The sequence below is a fragment of the Gadus morhua genome, chromosome 10, assembly GCF_902167405.1.
Source record: "Gadus morhua chromosome 10, gadMor3.0, whole genome shotgun sequence".
Lineage (NCBI taxonomy): Eukaryota > Metazoa > Chordata > Actinopteri > Gadiformes > Gadidae > Gadus > Gadus morhua.
The window spans coordinates 17626885-17650229 of record NC_044057.1 but is presented as its reverse complement, the minus strand read 5'-3'; the positions used below and the strand labels follow the sequence as shown (position 1 = coordinate 17650229).

The 23345-nt window shown below is 44.3% G+C and overlaps 2 protein-coding genes across 2 annotated transcripts; one reads left to right on the top strand and one right to left on the bottom strand.

Moving 5' to 3' along the window:
* Window positions 1–3196: 3196 nt before the first annotated feature.
* dusp1 (dual specificity phosphatase 1) lies at window positions 3197–6562 on the bottom strand. The gene is made up of 4 exons (XM_030368633.1): window positions 5912–6562; window positions 5480–5625; window positions 5125–5344; window positions 3197–4447 (listed from the first exon to the last, which is right to left on the bottom strand). Exons 1-4 carry the CDS (start codon window positions 6318–6320, stop codon window positions 4092–4094), a joined length of 1131 nt encoding a protein of 376 aa, XP_030224493.1. The 5' UTR covers window positions 6321–6562; the 3' UTR covers window positions 3197–4091.
* Window positions 6563–9932: 3370 nt separating this feature from the next.
* ergic1 (endoplasmic reticulum-golgi intermediate compartment 1) lies at window positions 9933–23232 on the top strand. The gene is made up of 10 exons (XM_030367946.1): window positions 9933–10086; window positions 14477–14538; window positions 16815–16887; window positions 17373–17467; window positions 19058–19182; window positions 19451–19555; window positions 19813–19873; window positions 20175–20275; window positions 21363–21485; window positions 22109–23232. Exons 1-10 carry the CDS (start codon window positions 10067–10069, stop codon window positions 22214–22216), a joined length of 873 nt encoding a protein of 290 aa, XP_030223806.1. The 5' UTR covers window positions 9933–10066; the 3' UTR covers window positions 22217–23232.
* The last annotated feature ends 113 nt before the right edge of the window (window positions 23233–23345 follow it).

Here is a 23345-nt window from a genome sequence, read left to right as displayed (position 1 = left end):
GAACGTTTTAACAGCCCAGCAAGAGGGGCAATAAATCACCCAGTATAGCTTCGAGCCACTACGGGGGCTCATGTCACGGATACGTTTTCCATTTTCAACTCTTTGAAATACAGTAAGCCCACATAGACTACAACCCAACCCAGAGCTTATATAGGGGTCCACTTAATCAAGTAACCTCACGCTGATATCGTATGATTATTTATTAGCTCCTAGAAGTTTCAACACAATATATTATGCATCTGCCGAACGTTGCGAATGATATGTTCTAATTTTTCTCTTCCTGGGGTCGACGTCGGTAGCGTCGTAAGGGCAGCGCGTCAACACGTAGCGGGTGGGATGCCAGACATTCTCCAAATACTCCACGCATGCTCTCTTTAAACAAATCCCATGGCCTCCGAAGAGTGGAAAAATACAGGCTTTGTTTAGTGTCAGATGGCTGAATGAGGCTCGGGTTTTGTTTATGGTAGGTTTAGCACTTTTTGCCTCTCAGGCCTGCTTGTATCGGTATTAAAGTAGGCTATAATGTGCGTTTATATAGTAGATAATCCTGTGAAGTGCCCTCCTGTCTGTGGGACGATAGAAGAACAAAGTCCTTTCATCATACTCGAATAAAAAATCAATTAAATCAATTATTCTTATTTTGTGGAGATTATACCTTTGTAGAACGGTCCTTACTCGGCCAGTGGTTAAAAGTGTTCAGAACAGGGTTTCCACTTCAAGCCTTCCACATCCTTCTCTGACCCCTCAGAAAGAGCGGCTGTGAGGAAGGAGCCGTTTGGCAAGGAAACGCTACTTCACTGACGCCATGCGAGACATCCTGACATTCCGCAGACTCTTTCAGGAGACTATCGGCCCATATATCTGGACTAAGCTCAGTGCTAGTCACGCAAGGAACTGATCTCACACATCTCACAAAAAGTTGCACGTCATAGCCATTGCTATGTAGGCAAGTGCATGGCAATGGATCCGTACAACCGTTCAACTCAATCAAAGGTGAATGTGTGTCCGTGCTGGCGCGAACATAAACCGAAACATAAATATATAGGCCTAATCAATCCAATAAAAACAACCCAAACAACCACGATGAACATTTAATTTTCTTTTGATGTCCATTAACACATGGTTTTATAACGGGTGAGTTCATATTGAAACTGAAATGGCCACAGGATGATGCAAAGACATGCGTCATATGTCTGTCGGTTTTGTTTTGACGGGTTAGGGGTGTAAACTAAACGTCCAAACATGACGTGAAACAAACGTGAAACAAGGCCACCACGGCTCACATTGGACCTGGTCGCAGTTTTTTGTTTGTTTCAATAACAATGAACTGACTATGTGCGCAAAGACGTGTATTGAGTGCTCTTTGCATTTTGATTTCCTAATAATGGCCCATCTTTGCCACATTGCAACAACGTAATGGAATGAATATCCAGTCATGAAGGCATTTCAATGATTGTTCTTTACCTAAGTGAACTTTTTTTTTTGTTCCAATCATAATGTCAAAACGTGAACAGGGATATATGAGTATTTTATGAACTAAAATTAATTGTTATTTTCCTAAGTGAACTTTTTTTTGTTCCAATCAGAATGTCAAAACGTGATCATGGCTTTCCTATGATGATCTTGTATGCTTTGTAAAGAACAAAAGTATCCTATGAACTAAAATTAAAGGGGAACAATTTATTGTTTCCGTAGTGGAAAATTACAGTCAGCACCCTATTATTAAATGTAACAACTCGTTAAAACAAGATGACACGCCAAACAAAAACTCAGCACACTATATTTAAATAAATGCCTTTCATTGTTAATTCAAGCAGTACAATCAATGATTTTCCACACAGCCATAAATCAGTCGTCTGGACCATGGTATCAAATGGTCCCACTATTCAAATCAAGCGCTGTTGTTATCTCTGACCGGGCCTTGTCACTAATTTATCAGAGCTTTCCCTCCAGAATAGAGCAGCATTAAAAGAGTAGGAATCATTTTACACACAGACAACATACAGAGACACTTCCCCCACCACAACACACACAAACACAGCCAGCCAACCTCAGTCCAACAGGAAGTCTCGAGAACACAAAGACGTGTGATTATGGGGGAAGAGATCTGTGGTGAAGCGGGAGGGGGTGTAGGGGGGAGGGGAGCAGCACATGTCACCAAAATCACAGCTTGGGCCGACGGTGACGTTGAGATAATGAATGAACAGAGCCATTGTTTGACGGCCATGTTTAGCTGGAGGGGCCACAGATTTGCATTGTTTTAAGATAAGACGCACTGGATAAGCTTATTAAAAGGATGTTATCGTTTACTATCCACTCATTTTTATCATGGGATATCATGATGATTCTAATGTTAGATCGCCGGCAGGGGGAAAATCCATTACAACATCCATACCATGGAGGTGTTTATAGCTGACCTATGCCCAGTGGAAAGCCTCCTCTCTTTCCCTAACGCTTTTTTTCCCTTTCTCACACCCACCCTGAGGGGTCAAAGCCAATGTTTGGCTAATTTGCAAACCAAACATATTTCTTTCCCTTTCAGGGTCGTTTTCCGTCGCCAGCCCTCATTGGTCGGCCAGGCAGGAGGACACCGGGCTGGTGCTTGACTGATCCCTGAATGCTCTTTGGTTGTCACACTTTTCCCAAACGCCTTGCAGCTGCCCCTATTGTGGCGTTGGAGGGAGGGCTCCTTGGCTTATTCTTTAGGCCTCCTGCTGTTACCCCAGGCCCACAAGCAAGGCGTGTGCACCACACAATGGCAGACACCATGACATCATGCCTGTCTTCTGTGAGCAGGATCCTGATGCATTCTCTGATATACGGAGGGAAAGAGTGAATTCCGTTGCATAGGGGGTTACAAAGCCCCCCCGGACAAGCCTTTATTGGGGCCATTTATTTGACCTATTGTTTTTTGGCAAGTGACATGTGGTCCTTTTAATGTATGTGTGAACCGGGAGTATAGCTGGCTAGATTGGGGATATACCTATGAGGATAGAAAGTTACTAGTTGTATGTATTGCCCTGACTTCTATACTTCTACATTATTTAAAATCATTAACATTTAGTTCAAGGGCAGTTTTGAGGATCTTAATGTTAAATACATTATTACATTTTCCATGTTTCCAGATTTAATTTATATGTATGACGTTCAACTACTCAATATCAACCTAGTAATAGAACACACAAGTTCTCAGAAGTAGAAAAAGGCAAATTGGTATTTATTCAATAGTATCAAAACACTTAACAAACATATGCAAAAATAGATATGATAGAGAAATATATTACTTTACTTCAATAAATAAGTCAAAATCACAGTGGGTATTATTGTGGCCCCACTGTGGTAATGTTGGGGAGGGGGTAAGTCTTTGTCCCAGAGCTGTTGTACACAGTAAAGAAACATGAGGTAATCAACGGTTACTTCCTCCCAAGTGTGAGGATCGTCAGGGTTTCATTATGTCTACAATGTCCATTTTTTACACGTCAATTGGCAACACTTTCAACCTGAACTGTTAAAGTAATGGAGATACATTCAAATGGAGGAGTGACTTCCAAATAGGCATCTGTAGTTTGGCCATTTTCTTTCTTATATAATGCTTCCTTTAACCAGCGTAGGAAGCACAAAAGGCAAATCACAACATATTAAACATTCCTGAGTCAATAGTGAATCTAGCAACTTAAAGGCTTTGCCATTCTGTACGAAGAATATAAATGATTATCAAAAAGCGATCCACCTTACTTCTTTGAATAAAAAAAAGACAAATGAAATAATTGTATCCGCTTCCTATACAGGAATACTCTCAATTGTATCATTTAACCATGCCAATTGACCTATATTGCTCAATATTTGCACAGCTATGGGTAATGTTTACATGCTCACAGGATGAACAAAATACTGCCAAATGGTAGCTTTAACTTGAAATAGTGGGACATTTGGCTCTACGGTCAATGTCCAGAGAAAACAGCCAACGGGGCACCAACTTGGAAACTCTCAGAGTCCAGCGATACCACCACGGTGGTTTTACATTACGACCCCTGTAGCCCTCAGAGCTAGAGAGTCAATAGAGGGGGCGCAGAAGGCAGGGTTTTGGGGTCTCAGCAGCTTGGCGAGGTGGTGATGGGGCTGTGGAGGAAGGAGAGCTGGCTGGCCGACGAGTGCACGGGAATGGACACGGGGAAGTTGAACACCGTGCTGCCCTTGCCGATGGCCGGGCTGCTGGCCTCTGAGGAACAGGTGGACGACGCCAGGACCTGGGACTCGAACTGCAGCAGCTGACCCATGAAGCTGAAGTTGGGGGAGATGATGCTTCTCCGCTGCTTGACAAACTCAAAGGCCTCGTCCAGCTTGACCCGGTTGGTGCGCATGAGGTAGGCTAGGCAGATGGTGGCCGAGCGGGAGATGCCTGCCTGGCAGTGGACGAACACGCGTCCGTTGCTCTTCTTCACAGAGTCTGTAAGGAGCAGGAGGAGGAGGAGGATGGGATTAGTGTCACGCTATCACACTGTGGCACAGTTATAAAACATTGCTTTCATATCCCGCAGGTGCCGGAGGCAAGCATTAAGAAAAAGAAACTGTCAACACTCGCAACACTATTCAAATAAAAAAAAAAAAAGGCCACTGTAGTCTAATGGTCGCATCTCATTAACACACAGGAAAGGCAGTTAGCAAGGGGCATGGGGTGTGAGCCTGTGGGGGCTATTCCCCATGGAGGTGGTCTGAATGGACAATGGGGGTGGGGTGAATCCCCTGCTGGGCGTATTGGTCTTGGAGGAAGGCTGGCCGCGAGTGTGGAGAAACTGCCTTTTGTCTCAACAGAACAAAGGAGGCGCAGAGTGAGCCATTCAAGCCCAAGCAGCCAACCCACCACCAAAGAGCAGTGGATGGAGGCTGCTTGGGGGGTGGGTGATGATGTAACCACCCTTATGTTTAAAATCGGGGAGTCTATGTGGAACAGCTGGTCGGTTTTGGAGGGAACTTTTTCTACACTTTAATCCAGGCTCATTGAATGTGAAGAGCGAGGGACAGAGAAAGGGGGTGGGGAGGCTGTTGGGGAGTGTGCTGTCAACAGACCTACTGGGAACAGTTTTGGGGTGATTGATGAAATAATGTACGGTGCAATGGACTTACCGATAAACTCGATGGCCTCGTTGAACCAGGAACTGATGTCGGCTTTGTGGTTGTCCTCGACGGGGATGCTCTTGTACTGGAAGGAGTCTTCAAAGTGGTTGGGACAGTTGGCTGAGACGTTGATGAGAGCGCTAATACCCAGCATGTCCAGCATGTCTTTCCTAGAGGCATGGTACGCGCTGCCAAGGTACAGGAAGGGCAATATCTCCACTGGACCACCCTAGAGACAAAATAACAACAAATAAGAGTCAAGCACTGCAATACAAAGACTGTACACGATACAACTCTGACATGATGCATACGATATGAGATTTTTTTGGGGGGGGGGGATTTTTGACAATAATAAAACACAAACCTGGTCATAAAGAGGCGTGCTGCACGGACTGCAGCCAGGGTCTGCGCTTTGGGGCTGGGTGGCACTCAGTGGCAGACTGAGACCATGGGGTGGTGAAGGCTTGGAGCACATCTCCGGGTACTCAGAGGAAAACGTTTCAAAGCCACCTAGATCAGAAAATAGACAAGAGGATTAGATTTCCAACACGGCCATTGACATTTTAATATCCTGTTCTAAACAAGTCACAACAGCCCACTGGGCTATTTCGGCCCGCTGTTTATTTCACAGTAGGACACCAGCTGTTGTGATGACAGCTGGGGTCCACATTTGTTGTGTCGTTGTTAGGATACGACACCAACAGTGGACAGGTCAACAGGACCTAATAAATGTCCAAGGGATTTTAAGACCGTAACGAGATCGAGATGTATCTGTTACTTTTTAAAACGCCCGTACCTTTAAGCATGAACACACTGGCGCCACAGGGGTCACGGCACAGGGCGGCCACAGCCAGCATCAGGGTCCCGTCTTTCTTTACTTGGCTGAAGTCCAAACTCCGATCGTCGAGGAACACCACCGAGTCGTACTCTCCAGAGACAAGCCGGTTGCGTGTGTCCTCGTTGGGGACGATGTGCTCCAGTCCCAGACCACCACGGGCTCTTCGGCGCACAATGGTGCTAAAGCGGACGTTGGACGAGCCGGGTATGTGCGACGAGTTGAATGAGAAGAACGATCTGCAGTCCAGGACCAGGCAGCCGGAGTCGTCGCCCTCCAGCAAGTCGCGTAGACACTCACAGTGGATGCTGGGGACCTCCATTATGACCATAGTAGGACGTCGGCCAAAAAAAGTTAAATCCAAATACATAAAAAGTGTAGTAAGTGAGCAGTTCTTGAACACACCGATTGAAAGCGGTGTGTTATCTGGTTCGCCTGTTCTGAATTTTTTCCGGATGACGATGAAATTTAGAAAATGTAGTACTTGTTTATCAAATTCAGTTGTTAAACTGATGATAAAAGCGAGCGTTTCTCTTCTGGTGTATCCAAATGTTTTTGTATAAATGTATAAATATATCCTTGTTCAGATGTGGATTCTATCAAACGGAGAGTTTGAACGCAGCTTATATACCTCCTCCGCGAGAGTGAAAAGGCGCTGACGTCACAGGCCCGCCCCTCTTGGCATGCTGCCTGTTTCACACGTCATTGTGTAATGAGCGGCCATGCACCGCGAGGAAAGACACAATTTGGGGACATTAGATTCAGTTTCAATATAATAATTAAAGTTTTTTTGGGTTGTAACCTTTTAATATATACTTAAGTATTTTATTTACTTAAGTATATAATGTTTGTTAAGTTCCCTTTTTCACAATATACTAATATTATTGATTATTGTATTATATATTATATATATGATTATAATTAATATTTTTCTGATGTGTTATTATTATTCCCATCAGTATTATTATTATAACTTTAATTACTATCAAAACTACTATTATAAGTATTATAATTAGTGGCCTATTATAAGTTGTACGTGGGATAATTGAATTAGATGTTTTATTCGAAACAGACCACAAGCTGTCATCTCATATTCATTACAGAGTCGTTGTATTGTATTTGTCAGCATATAAGGAATTTGGCAAATTTTCCATGAGGTTATTGTTTAATTCGATTTTTATTTTGCCTCTTCAACTGAGAGTTGACAAATAACAAGATAATAAGCAAATACCTGACATGGGGGCCATAAGAGTTTATTCTTTGTTTTTATTAGTCCGAGGTACATAAGGTTCAATGCCCCGTGAGCAAAGGCTCACCATAAAAGTTAATCACTGTATAGAAATCTGAAGTCCAGTAAATTTCCACATGCTGGAAACCTAAACGCAGTCTTACAGGAACACAACAGCAGATGGGGATCTCTTGTATATCGGTAAAGAAGACAGAAAGAGAGAGAGAGAAAAAAACTTAACCAAACCATAATCACTATCGGACATCCTTTTTCACAGCTTCGCTGACTCAGAGGGGATGCTGTTGCTTAGGCCATGTAGAAAAATAAAAACACACGTGAGGGCACCAGGGCAATGTTTGGGAGTGTTTCTCAAACCCTCACCGCAAACGACACGCCACACATTGGTTTTGTTTTTGTAACTTATGTTTCCAGTGCATTGACCTAGATTGACTCCATAAAACGACATTGTTTTGAGCTAGTAAATGTCTTTGTTGAATTGCATTATTGTTTTTTTGGCAAAGGTAACTTCAATTCAGTTTCTTAATTTCCCCTCTGCTCAATCATTATCACTTAGAAAATGAATGAAAGCAGATGTAATCTGGAAACAACACCACCATTGCCGAGCCAATAAAGTTATATTGTATCATTTATCTCTGCCATAAATGGGAAAGGCCTTGGTCTTGCGTCGGAAGATGTTGTTGACATATATAGGCCTTGACATCGTTCTCACCCCATTGTAACATGGACGAGAAATGGGGGCAAGTAGGGAATGGGGGCACTCTATGTGGGGGTTCACATCCTTAAAGACTAAGCTCTGTTTCCTCCAGGTCAAGGGTGAGAGGAAAGGCAAGTGTGAGGAAGGAAGAGAGGGAGACTTCAGGACAGGGGGTGGGCTTTGAACGAGGAAACGAAGACCGTAGCAGTGTGTTGCCAGAACCCCACAGCCTGTTTGAACCTCACACTCCAGTGAGATGAGTCAACTGTATAAAATGCCACAGGCAGGAATGTTATACGAGAGAGAGAGAGAGAGAGAGAGAGAGAGAGAGAGAGAGAGAGAGAGAGAGAGAGAGAGAGAGAGAGAGAGAGAGAGAGAGAGAGAGAGAGAGAGAGAGAGAGAGAGAGAGAGAGAGACATGTGTAGGGGGGTGGTCTCTGAAAACAAGCTGTACCCAAACATTATGTTCTCAGAGTGATTGTTTTTTAGTGATGCATCCATGAGTTGGACATGACGCTTCATTTCAAGATGATGACGTCACGATCACACCCTGGTTAGGTGGCAAGCAAAGACAAGATAAATATTGCAAAATATGAAGCAATAATGTTCAAAGATGGTGTCATGTTCAGTTTCCTTGTTGATTTGTACCTTAAAGTGAAGCATTTTACGGGAATATGTGTTTACAGAAAACCTGTTTATTATTGACCTTGTATGAATACATTTAAAGAAGCTTGTGATTTGGGGGTGTATACAAAATTTGCTGATGCCTGTATCTTGGTGACCGTAAGTCTTGTTGTCACTGTTAATATTTTGTGATGTCAATCATTCTTGGCAGTGTCACACTTGTGTCCCTCGTACAGAAAGAGAAGTGAAATAGAGAAGCTTGGTGAGGCATTTCCTGTGTTTTGGATCTTATCACTTGCTGTAAACACGGTCTGTTTACTGTCATAGACGCCGTGGGAAACAGATGAGTCCGCATTGGGAAACCACTTTTTACCAAACTGCTGAACAAATGCACCATCCCTCAATAAATGTACATGCTGTACATAACAGGTCGTCGACTAGCCAGGAAACTCAAAATCCCCATCACAGTATATAGTATCTAGTTTGCCCTCTGTAGGATGTGTCAACATCACATGCTAGTAGGGGGGGAAATGTGTCACTCCTTGTTGAAAGAAGCTAAAACTTATCATCCATGGCCTGTTAATGATTTGTTTGTTGAAGGAAATCATTAGTTTGAATTCAATGTATCTGAGTCACTCACTGCATATTGAGTGACTGAACTTGTAGAACTTCAAAAGTTATTTTGGCCGCAAGCAACATCAATATATAAATAATCAAATTAATGACACAGATCCACGCAAACAAACACTGTTTAAGGCCCCTCCCCAACTCTGAGGATAAACCTCATTTGAATACATAAAGCCCTTGAAAAGAGTGTGGCGTGTTTTGTAACCTCAGCGGTTGAAACCTTATGGATTGCCCCAAGGTTTCACATACACAAATCCCAGAATCACTTCTGGTTGAGACACGAGGGAGTCCCATTGGGTGTTCCTAACAGGAAACACATCGTCACTATCATTGAATAGACAAGGTCCTGCCAGACATGCTATTAAGGCCCCTTCTTATTGTTATCACTGCATTGTATGTAAAGGCTATTTATTTTGTATCTCCTCAAATGTAGTTTACATGCCATCATTACAGATAGCTGCTGTACAAAAAGTAGGCTAAAACATAATCAGAATCATGTTGTATCATAATGTCCTGAATAGAATGTATATATATTCAATATATGATGTGTGTGTGTGTGTGTGTGTGTGTGTGTGTGTGTGTGTGTGTGTGTGTGTGTGTGTGTGTGTGTGTGTGTGTGTGTGTGTGTGTGTGTGTGTGTGTGTGTGTGTGTGTGTGTGTGTGTGTGTTCAAGTTATTGTGACAGTCGAGTCATTTTCTAAAATGTCTTTTCTAAAAGATGGTTTAACTTTTAAAAAAAAAGGAAAACGAATCCCCCTTTACAGGAAGTTGTCAGAAACCTCTGGCCCAATCAGATTTTGCAAAGCGTCCTAAGCCGACGTCAACCCGGTAACGGTGAAGAGAACCGGTGGAATTGGGAAGAGATCCGTGTGTACCGCTAACTATATTTCGCTCCAGTCTCCTCTCTCAAACTCAAATACACCATGCCTTTCGATGTTAGGAGGTGAGTATCGATACACTTAATAGGAACACGAACTGACACTTGTAATCTGTACTCTCTGTGCATCGCTGAATGAATTCCTCGCAGACTGTGAATCAAATCCCCGAGCCAAACTTAGAGCAGCGTCTCTCAAATAGACTTGAACTTATACATTGTTTCATTTTGTATCGAGTTAAGCCCCCATCGAAAAAGGGTTGGAGCTTCATTGTTGAAGTATTCCGGTAAAGTTACTAATCCTTGTAATGTATTTGATTGTGCGCGATCCTACATTTGCATAATTATCATACTCTCATCTATACATCTGGGACAGTAAGCTTGGTCTTAAAAGATTTTGGGTCAATCGATTCTAGCTACATGTAATCTGCAGCTTTTGTTGTTGTTTGTAATTTTCGCATTTAATTCCTTCAACTTGCCTCCGCCCAGTCAAACCATCACAGAGAAGCGCTATACGCGTCATCATTTGTCAAAGATAAATGGGGCTGTTCGGCCTAGTGATGAGATAAAAATACAACGTTCTTCGCAGGGACTCAGTGAGTGGTTCTCAACTGGTCCAACCTCAATGACCCTTAGTCATTATGTCCCCACCAAAAGATAAAACGTGTATTTACCAATATTGCAGTAATCAACCATGCTTTCATGTAGGCTACTGTGAACACATGGGGCAAACGAAAATCTGCAATCATTTGGGTTAAACTCAATGAACTAGTAAGCCATTGGAACCGGAATTAACATTGAAACATTAGTCAATTTATTTTCTTCTTTTTAAAGTTTAAGGTCTTTAAGGTCCACTCAAAATGCCCCCTCAATAAGTGAGTCTTGACCCAACACACCAGTTGAGAATCACTGCAAAAGAGAATTACATATTGCTTGAGATAGTGCCCGCCCTTTCCCCGGAAGGGGAAGGCATGATATTATTATTATTATTATTATTATTATTATTATTATTATTATTATTATTATTATTATTATTATTATATTTCTGAGAGGAACCTAAAAAAAAGCATTTACTCATAGCATAGCTGAAACATCTGTAATGGTAGACTACAATAATAATACGATTTCTGGATAATTTACATTCCTCCACCTTTTGCATAGCTCTCACACACAATTTAAACTATATCAGAAATTGTTTAGTCAAAACATATCTTTTTTAAATATCAATGTTTTCCAGGAGTCCACCAAAGCATTGTTGAGAATAACGTCAAGGTCTCATTCGCTCTGAGATACAAAACACATTGTCTGTCTGTAGTTTGCTTTAATCATAGTTTGTGACTCCCTGTCTTTCAATCTTGAAGCGTAATGAAAGAATCCATTTTGTTTAAAGGGATCTCAGAAGGAGCATGAAATGTAAGCGGGTGTGTCACTCACTCCCTTAGTCCACCAGACTTTGAACCTGTTTGGTCTACTTACTAAGTGTATATTACTAAGTGGCTCTGCAAGATAGCAGACACGTGGTCACGTTTGGTCACATAATTTTCCATCTGAAATGAGTGTGTGTGCCTCTGCAAAAGAGAGGGGAACTTGTGATTAGCTAATTTGTAGTTGGTTAGAGTAGCAAACGAGTGGCCAAGGACTAGGAGACATTACCGTGAGAACCTAAGTGTAGGAAATGAATCATGTGTCCCCAAATAAATCATGAACTACTACACACAAGCTCCCTGATTGCAACCAAGGTGTTCCAATTTAGATTATCTAATGAAGGATATTTATTCCACCTTCAAAATGTAATTATTAGTGTGAGCATTATTTTACATAACTGGAATAATACCTTTTAACAATAGTCAAGATGTTGGCCTGCTTTTGTGTCTTTTTATTTTGTATTTTATAAAGTAAATGTGCATGCCATGATTTGCATTTAACAGCAATGTTTTTGTTTCAGAGTAAACAGTACATGCCCTAAAGGGATACGCCTAGATATCTGTAAATCGGACTCAGATTTGTGTGGTTTAATTCCAATTCAACATTGTGCATGCGTTAGAGTTAGCCACTTCCATTGACTTGCAGAGTAGCAGTAGCTTAGCTCCTGTTAATGTGAGGGGAAAACATTTTGTATTTCAATCAAAAGATTCTTAATGTGATCCAAATAGTTGCTTATTGCAGTGGTTCGTTTTAGGTAGGTAGTTTGTCTGCGAACACACAGTGCTGACAACCTGCCAGCTGTGAATGTTTGTAGACAAACTTGTAGGCAAACAATCTTGTTTGCCTACCGGTTTTGAGTAAGCGACTATTCAGAACACATTGGCAATCTCTGGGTAGTAATTAATAGTGGATTCCCCTCACATGAACAGGACCTAGGCTACTGGATCTGCAAGTCAATGGAAGCAGAGAAGCAATTGCTAACCTCAAAAAGTCCCCTTCTAGACACACCATGGTGAATTCAGAATATAGCCACTGTTCTGATACTGGGCAAGATAGGCAAACGCCAATTTGCAGATATCTCGGCATATCCCTTTAACTAGTGCAATCTCTCTGTAGCGCAGTCAGAGATGGTGTGGAGCCAAGCTAGTTGTGTGAAGCTAATGCGATTGTAATAAACAGCCAACCCAAGCCAACTCCAGCTTTATGGTTTTTCCTCAGTACTGTTATGACTGGACCGTCCCGATTAGCCTCTGAACACAGACATTATCAACTATGGCGTTTGCTATCTTAAAAACACCTGATTTGAGAGATTAGGAGGTGACGGTTGCTATCTCAGCATATCAGCCCCGCACATCTAATACCAATAACGCTGTAATGCTTTATTATCACTGTATGCACGCTGACTCATTCACGCAAAGCAGCAACGTCTGAGGTGACAGTTGCTGAAAAGCTGTCCCACTGCTTTCCCTTATGGGCGTTACAGATAACATCATACCCAACAGTCGACTTAACGTCGTGGGCGCTTCCCAGAAATGAGTGAACAAACACCCAAAAGAAAGAAGAGGCAGAAATTATGCAAAATAGCTGTCGTAGCGCTATCTCAGCCTCAGCCTCAGATCCAGATTCAGAATTGGTTTTATTAAATCGTACGCAAGAGTTAAAAGTTCTGAGGCTTGGTTCCTGAACAGTCACGTAGCAGCAACGACATAAGACACAAGACGTGTTTACATCTCAAATCATGGCCGTTATTTGGGGGGCTGGAGAACGGTGTTGCGTGAAAGGGGGTGGAGGAAGGAGACGGTTCCTCCTAACAATGGTTTAACAAGGAGGATGTTGTGGCGCTCTGGTTGTCTGGCATGGAAGGCCCCCCCCCCCCCCCCCTCTCTGTGCTTCCCTTCACCACAGGGGTCTTCTGTGCCCCCACATCCTCTCTGCTCTGCCTTCCTGGCAAATTTGTTTACACACACACACACACACACACACACACACACACACACACACACACACACACACACACACACACACACACACACACACACACACACACACACACACACACACACACACACACACACAGTGGTTATGTTATTGTGATGGATTGTGCATGCTCTGACCGGGTACTTCTGAATGAGAAGAGGGGGGAGAAAGTGAGCAAGGTGAAACAGCGGGGATTGCGCCCCGAACAGGAAGCCCTGCCTCCCACTTCCTCCCCCTCCCTTCAATTGCGTCAGTTGCGATTACTTCTCTGGCATCGCCTGTGGAAGAAAATGTGCACAGAAGTGAATGTTCTGGGTGGGTGGGACCAGAGGGGGGGGGGCGTTCCGCCACAGAGTTTGGGGGTGAAAAAACGTTTGATACCCAAAAAGGGCAGGATGGAGTCGGCTCGGAGTCTGGTGACCCAAATAGTTCAACGCCAGATAGGTTTGACTTGAGCTCCTGCCTTCCTTAAGTAGGCGAGTTTTGGGTTTTCTTGATCTATTGGATTTCGTGGATTGCCCAAAGTTATTTTAAATCGATCCAGATTCATGTTCAATTCAAGAGTAGAATTAGTTTACAAAGTCCCATAACCATTACATAAGTAACACAATATGATAAGTTCATGTCTGATTTGCGTCCGTCTATTGGCATGTTTGTATATCGTGAGGTACACAGTGCTCTGTGCAGGCCAGTGTACGTAGCTCACGTAGTCCACAGGCCTCAATCCAAAGTGTGTGTGTGTGTGTGTGTGTGTGTGTGTGTGTGTGTGTGTGTGTGTGTGTGTGTGTGTGTGTGTGTGTGTGTGTGTGTGTGTGTGTGTGTGTGTGTGTGTGTGTGTGTGTGCGCGCGTGCGCGTGCACCGCAGCTGGCCGGCCGGGGGCCTGTTTGTAATGGCTTTCACCCAGAAATAACATTCCACATCTCTTCTGTAATATTGCACAGCCTCATGGGTACAGCATGTACAAGTTTACTCAGAGAGCAACGTGTTTTTGTAAACTCACACGAAGTTTGCCTTTCTCACTCTGTTTTTTCTTTCCCTTTTTCTTCCCTTTCACAGGTTTGATGTCTATAGGAAAGTACCAAAAGACCTCACCCAACCCACCTATACAGGAGCTTGCAGTGAGTTGTTACTTTCTGTTCATGAAATCATCTTTGCATTAAATGTAATATCGGTAGATAGGAGGGGGTTTACATTCTATTTGCATTTTCATTACCCCCAGATGTTATTGTTATGAACAGTTCTTATATGTATCACTGAACTGAGACCGTATTGAAGTATTGGAACTCAATAAACCCTCACAAAATGGTGTTCATCTTCATGAGTGCGTCCGTCTTCATAATCAAATGTGTTCAGAGTGAGTGGTATCCGTCAACAAAGGGAGTTTTTTAGGGGAACAACCTCTTAAGAGATAGGCGGGGTTGGAAGCTGTAATTTAACCATTTACCTGTGCCAAGCACAGGAATACCCCAGGGCCATGAATCCTGAAAGCCTTCTTGTCCTAACCCAACCGTTACTATGGCAGGAATGTTCCGGAGCAACACGCACTCACACTCCTTTATGGCCAGAGGCGAAACGAGGACCCTGACAGCGTAATCCAAAACCCGCTTTCTCGCTGATGTCATTGAATTTCCTGTTTGATGTCAGGAAGTCATCATGTAACAATTAGATAGACCTTTTGATCCGCGGAACGCTGGGATATGTACGTGTGTTCCCTTCCAAACCCTGAAGAACATTTAGTACTTGTGTTTTTTTTTTTCTCTTTTCAGGAAATTAAATTTGCGCCATGAATTTGTTTTCCTCTTTTATAAGCCAATGACTGTCAGCCAAGGGGAAATAAATGAGGGCTATTCCTGTGCACCATTTTCACCCTTCCTGTCTCTGTGAATTACGTCCTGCTGTTGTGTGGGAGGTAAGGGCAATCGCGGTGGCGACGCAAGCAGGAAAAAAAAAATCACCAATATTGCATATCCGCATACAGCCTGTTCCCTTTCACAAAGGGTCAAATATTTGACCCTTTGGTCTTTTGTCAGGGATTAGGTCAGCATTCCAAAACATCAGTCTAGCGGTGTCTTGTTGTTACGGTGTAATTAAAATAAGTGAATTTATGGCATAATAATAGTACTTCTACTACTACCTTTTCTTTCATTATTCAATATTTTTTTTAAATAATGATTTTCTGTTTCGAGACTTATGTTGTAAGCTACGGATGACATTATTATTAATGTTCCGGGAAGTGCTATTGCACTATACAGAACATCACAGCGTAACTCTAAAAGCGTTTTTGTTTTACCCTATGCTGAAACAGAATGAAACACCAATGAGTCAAGCGACACCTCATCCCATTAAAACAACAGGACTTGATGGTGGCGGTTTAACAACAGCACTTTGTGTGTGCGCGTAGTCACGACGCGCGTGGCCCTTAGACGGGTGTCCTTTAGTGAACCTCAGCCCGTTGTGGATGTGTCATCCCGGCACTCCCTTAGTGTTTGTATCATAGTTAAACATTACCTTTTGATAAGTCCTGCTCAATCTGGGCCACCGGTTGGCCAGGCAGTCACACCCTGCGCTAACCACAGGGTCATGTGACCCATGATGATGCCCCACTCTCCCCCCCGCCCTTCCTCGGTGAGGGTTATCTCGTTCAACGGGGTCACCTGCCGACGGCAGTGTGACTCATCCCAGTCACTCATACTTTTGCGGCTGCTTCACGGTTACTCAATATTCGTGTCTTGTGTCACGTTCTTCTTTTTGTGTCGTGTGGCGTGGAATGAGCCCCCTAAGCTCCTCTCTCTCTTGTCAAGTCTTAAGTCGTCATGTCCGTCCTGGCTCAGTGTGGTTGTCAACAACAACCACCACACTGCTTATGATGCTCTGAGGTCCGGTACGCTAAGACGCTGTCGACGTCTCCCCCCCCCCCCCCCCCCCCCCCCCACCCCCGGGGCCGAGTTGAGTCCACTCCACTGGAGTGGACTCCGTGTGTACGTGCCGTTCCTGGGTCGACGTAATTGCGAGAGTGCGAGGGTTTGTGTCAAGAGGAAACCCAAAATGGTGTGTTTTGTCGAGCGCTCTCGGCATGACCTCACTCTACTCAAAGGGAGATGTGTTGTAATGGCTGCCCTGCTGGGCTGACGTTAACATTCATCGCCAAAAGGAAGGGCTTTAAAGGGCCAAACAACCTTTATAAGCACCCGTAAAACACGGGCCATTTGGAGACGCCTTTAACAACCTGGCTGTGATGTCATTTATTGATTTAACCAGATAAGGTCATTCTTGTTGCCCTTGTGTGTAATTGTCTCTGGAATGCCATTAAACGCAGATAATGGGTCACAGGTTAAAAAAAAAAGTCTTTTTTTGGTATCTTTTAAGTTCAAATCTTCCATGTTTGTCTCTACAGTATCCATCCTCTGCTGTGTGTTCATGCTCTTCCTCTTCTTGTCGGAACTGACGGGCTTCATAGCCACTGAAATGTAGGTACACACACACACACACACACACACACACACACACACACACACACACACACACACACGCACACACTAATTTCGCCATGTCCTCAGCTCTTGTTCCGACGCGCTGATAAAGCTACACTATTATGAATGTCAATGTCCCCGTAATGATGTGCTGACTGTCGCGACACAGTGTTGTAACCCACCAACAAGGTCAATTTTCACACAGGAAATTGGCTTTGGTGTGCCTGCGTCACCCTCTCTCTGTCTCTCCCTTGGCGGCGATAGAGGAGGGTAGACTTGGTCTGGGAGTGACGGACAGGATATTACATTAACGGGCCACTGTAACAAAGTACACTTTGTCACAGGACACTGTGCATGTGACGTAGTGACGGCCTTCCTCGCCAAACGGGAGGGGGGTCAAATTAAGTACTTTGCTTTCTGTCTAAATGGTGCCGTCTCATCCTAACCCTACTTCCTGTGTGGCTGTCCGGTTGTGTTGCCAGTGTCAATGAGCTGTACGTGGACGACCCCGACAAAAACAGTGGTGGGAAGATAGATGTGAGTTTAAACGTCAGTTTGCCAAACTTACACTGTGATTGTGAGTATACATATATACATATATATATATATTCATCCATATGTTTACATCTTGATTCAAACTCCCCTGTGTTCTGTTTTTAATTTCAATGACGAATGACACGGCCTCTATAAATGTTTTAGTGTTTCCTTGTATTTTGTTTACCTTTTAAGATCCCTTATCGCCCTAGTCTGAGTATCTCACCCTTTCCTGTTGTTTATTTACGGCGAGTTGGCAGAGGGAATGCATGTATCAAACGGCGTGAATCTCTGTTTGTTTTTAGTGTCCTGTCTATGCTCGATTAGAGCCAACACTTGGCTTGTAAACAACGTCTGTCCCTTATCTCTGGTCCAGTATAAAGTTATTGAGTCTGGGAGAAACGGGGCTAATGCGCTTGACACAGAGTTGCCTCTGCTGACTTGTCCTGCCCGCCCTGTGATGTCAGAAATGGGTTGGCCCGGGGAGCCATGACAGGGGTAGCGAGTCGTCACCCCCCCTATTTGCCTGCTATGACTCTCCTCAGAAAGTATGCCCCGAGTGAAAAAAAAAGCACACACACACGCACACAACCACCAATCTAGATTTGGACCAGAAATGGGAAAAGTTCATAAACGGCTGTGGAGTAAATTAGCCAGAGCTCGTGTGTGTGTGTGTGTGTGTGTGTGTGTGTGTGTTCTGACATCTCGTCCCCATGCGGCTGTGACGCCTGTGCTCACAGCCCTGATCCTCTGCTTTCACTGGCGCCGCTCATTGCAGGCTCCCCATCTATTCCTCCCAAATCGGACCTTCAGATCCTCAGGGCTTTCTACCACGTATCGTCCACCTGCTTTTTTCATGGCAGAGCTAATACCGCCTAATGACGGTGCTTCAGTTTCTGCCGGCGGGCGGAAGAAATAAAGTGTTGATGTTCCATATTTAAATGTCGTCTGAGCCCTGTTGGTGGGGGGGGGGTGTCTGTGTCTCGTCTACCCCTGCGGATCTGCTTTCGCCGGTGCTATTTTCGCCCCGGGGCCCAGACTACTTCCAGAGATCATTTGTCAGATAGCGGGGAGAGCACTTGATTCGCGGGGCATCATGGAAAAGGGGAAGCGAGCTCCAGGCTTCCTTATTAAGACGTCTTTATTAAGACGTCCTTATTAAGACGTCTTTATTCAGACGTCTTTATTCAGACGTCTGAATAAGGAAGGAGAATCGTCCAATAGGCCCAGACGGTTTAAAAATATTCCTTCCACTTTTATTTTGTGGAGCAATGTCTAACGGGGAGGGGTTTGCGGTCGTCTTAAATGTCCAAGGTTGCGATGACGTGGGACGGTTTCATCAGACCTTACTGATCACTTCTGCCCTCTGTCCTTGTCAACACAACAGTCATAGGAGCACATGGAAAAATGACCTCTCGGTCATTTTTCCATTTGTCAAAATGTTCTGATGAACTGATGCTGTATATATTCAACAAACACCTTACACCAGCATTTTCCAAAATGTTATTTTTGGTTGTTCTTCTTGTTTCTCCTCCTCCTCCTCCTCCTCCTCCTCCTCCTCCTCCTCCTCCCTTTCTTCATCCTCCTCTCGCTCTTCTTCTCCCCCCCCCACCCTTACCCCTGGCCATCCTAGTGGTGGGGCTTGACATTCAGGATGAGATGGGTCGGCATGAAGTCGGCCTCATAGACAACTCCATGAAGATCCCTCTGAACCAGGGCTACGGCTGTCGCTTCGAGGGGGAGTTCACAATCAACAAAGTACAGTCACACACACACACACACACACACACACACACACACACACACACACACACACACACACACACACACACACACACACACACACACACCTCTTATTTATGCTCCGTTTGTTGCGATTAAACATGCTTTTTGATCCGTCTGATCATTTCTGTGTTCATTCTGCAGAAAAACTGTATTCTGTTTAGCTCTTAATGTGGAACTTCATTCATGTCCATCTCGGTTACCTGTACCTTGCTAATCTGTTATTGCATGTGTGTGTGTGTAGGTACCAGGTAACTTCCATGTGTCCACGCACAGTGCCACAGCGCAGCCCCAGAGTCCTGACATGACCCACACCATCCACAAGCTGGCCTTCGGGGAAAAGCTACAGGTCTCTACTCCACAGATAATGCGTCTGTGCTTTTACAGCTTTCTATCTTTTTGACACGTCAACCCAACCCGTAACCTTTTAATTTTACACACACACACACACACACACACACACACACACACACACACACACACACACACACACACACACACACACACACACACACACACACACACACACACACACACACACACACACACACACACTCCCTCTTGATCTGGGAGAATGATTTCTGGTTCTGTGATCCTGACGTGCAGGTATTAAGGGTGCAGGGTGCCTTCAATGCCCTAGGAGGAGCTGACCGCCTCGGCTCGAACCGTAAGTGCACACGCACCCGCCCACCCTATCCCTGCATCTACACTCGCTGCACTGACACAGCTGAGACAGCGATCTTTGTTTATGCGGGTCTGTTTTTGTTTGTCTGTGTTTCTGCCGGCACAATGTGACGCGCGCATGAGGCGCCTCGCAGTCTGTGCACTGACGCCTGGTTCACCCCTGTTCGTGTTGAAAGCATTCCCGTCTCCAAGATGCTATTGCCAATCGGTGCATTTTTACAGAAAAAGAGATAATTGTATTCAGGTTTGTTTTGTGTGTTTTTTTGTTGTTGTTTTCTTTGCAGCTCTGGCCTCACATGACTACATACTGAAGATCGTTCCCACAGTGTATGAAGACCTCTCTGGCAGGAAGAGATACTCGTACCAGTACACGGTAGCTAACAAGGTACGTCAACCTGTTCGTCTTTTTCTTTTTTCTCGCGGTTGCTTTTTGGTTTCAGTTCCGACGAGGTAACCGATTGCGCGTGGGACTATGTTGTTTACGCGCCTTGTCGCCACGGCAGCCCCCAACATATGGCCTCACGGGTTGCCATGTCGGCCTAGCCGCTGACCTGGAAGAGAGGGACCACAGGGCCTTGACTACTGGAAAGGCTCCCTTTGATTTGTCAACAAACCATAAAGCCTCTTCCAGGCATTGCCTTGACGTTACAGCTGGCCCCAGGCCCTGTGCTGTAACCAGGGTCTCCATTCAGGGTCACGTCAGTAATCTATACAAAACACCAAACATGAATGTTTGGTGTCTGGGGACGCTTCTCCAAAAAGCCTAGCACGGAGACCTCTGTTTATGCTAGGGACAGAGATCAGCAGCGGCCTCAAGACGCCATCTTTTTTTTGAGCTCCGATTTGTTATGTGATAGGAAACAAAAATTGCGCGATGCTATCTTTTGTGGTGTTTAACGTTCCCTGAGATGACATTGAGGTTTGCGGCTTATTTGTGTGTTGTTGTTGTTTTTAATGCATTCTTAGTGTCTGCACATCTTTGAATATTTGATGGTGTCAATTCCTGTGTTGGGGCTTGAATAATTGGGTAAATATGTCTGAAATATGGCGGTGTTGTTTGTTGATACCAGATCACACACAGGATGTGGTGCCAAGCTAACTCACAACACATTGAATTAGTCCCCAACGTGTAGTTAATTATCATACAACGGACTTGCATATGGTTTGCAATTCGGCGCCTAATCAATTGCAAACCCAATACAAGAGCAGAAATTACATTTGGCTTCGATGATGGCTTCATTACGCAACCTAATACACAAGCAGAAAGGACATTTGGTTTCGATGATGGCTGCGTTTCGCAACTGCAACACATTGAAACAATTGTTTTCAACAAAGGCCAATCAACAATAATTGACTATGAATATATTATTGAATATATTGAATATGAATTTGAAAGCGGTGTATGTTTTGACTGTATGAACATAAAAGCCGTGTGTGTTTCATGTTGTGGTTCTCCGTCCCCCCCCTGGCAGGAGTACGTAGCCTACAGCCACACCGGCCGCATCATCCCGGCCATCTGGTTCCGATACGACCTGAGTCCCATCACAGTGAAGTACACGGAGCGGAGACAGCCCTTGTATCGCTTCATCACCACCGTGAGTGATCCTTCCTGTGGCTCATCCGCACAGCAATAACGCAACAGTCTAGCACGGTAACATTCATGTTTTTGGGTGACCACCTTAGAAAGCACGCTTCAGGACCAAAGCCCACACACATGGGTCCATTTTCTGCATAGTTTTCTCTCTCGTCACCGCCCGCTTACGGCTCATTCCAAGTTATGTTTGAGGGTCTGAACCTCATACGGTCTGTGGCCTGAAGTAGCTTGTTCAGAGGAGAGAAAATATGAATATTTCACTGGGGGATCACAGGGCCTAAGTGACCGTAAAGCCAGTGACGCCGTCGCCCGTCTTCACATGCTCTCTTCATTATCTCTCCTCTTTGTTGTCAACCTCTCACGGATCTCCTGTCCTACTAAGAGGATGACTGGTCTTATGGTATGACGGTGACTCAGTGCTGGTGCCATTTCACTGCGCCCTGTCAGTGCAGTGGTAATGCACCGGCAGTACTTACCATGCGGTTGGAAACCGGTTTGTGTGGGTTTTTAAAAATATATGTCATCGCCTCCTTAAAACGTGACACCACAGCGGAGACAATGAGTGAGGCAGGGTGAGTCAGAGGTGTGGCCATTGTGTAACGTGCTGACCCCGTTTCCTCCCAGATCTGTGCAATCATCGGAGGGACGTTCACCGTGGCCGGCATCATTGACTCTTGCATATTCACCGCCTCGGAGGCCATGAAGAAGGTCCAGATAGGGAAGATGTCCTGAGGTCAAAAGTCATCCCACCACCATCACCGCCACCACCTCCCTGCCCCAGCCTCAGCCTCGACGGTCATCTTATTTATAATGATCGCGGTGATTTATTCGATGGCTGCTCGAATAGGAAAAACTAAAAAGGAATCAATCGCCTCGTTGAGAGAAATAGCTGAGTGACCAATGAATGAATGAATGGCTTGGGTATCCATGTAGTGATCCGTTAAACGCTGCACTTTGTCTTCCTTCCCCCCCTGTCCCCAAACCCGTGTATTCTTGCTATTTGGACGCATTCATCGATACAAAGTATTGATCCTGTCCGCAAATAATGGTCAACTGAAGGATGTTTCTCTTTTTTCTACGATGGTTGCTAGATTTGAATCCCGGATGCCATAGACTAAACTGGTCATGAAAGAAGACGAATGTATTCCATTGTTCCTGATACTGATTTGCATGCCATTGAATTCGTAATGTAAAGGTTCTTCCATCCACGTTCTCAGCAGCTATACCAGTCATGGGCATTGAAGCATGTTGTGCTCTGTGTTCATGTGTGGGAGTGGCTGTCACTTAAACCAGTTCATTGTATTACATTTCTATTTTAGTTACAAATATCAGATTTTCTGGATCCGCCCCTGGTTACATTTTTATGAAGTTGATTTTGTTGGGTTTCATTTACTTTCAGCTGTCCATTTACCATTATACGATATAGGATAAAAGTTTACTCGTTTTAGTTTTTGCCATAATCCAGTCCACTTAGATGCGTTTCTTTTAGGACACTTTTTTTAAAGTCTGCTTTCAAATGTACATTTTGGTTACAGGGTTTACCAGGCATGGTCAGTTATTCTTAGGATTGAATGTGTTGCCTCCTTTTCTGTGCTTTTTTTTTGGTCTTGGCTTCCTTCTGCGGCAACTGACAAAAAACACTACTTCTAAACTAGTTTTCCTACTTCTTGTACAATTTGTGTTGTTTTTTTTGTTCAGAATGTCAGGGGAATACTACCTGGTGACACAGTAAAGGTTACCTTTGAAACCGCTGCGTCTCGGTCACTTCCCTCGTGAGTCGCTCCTTGTGTTCATCACTTGGGTTTAGGAGCCCAGGTAACGTGATGTGGTAGGTAGACAGAGATTGATTACTGCTGTAAAC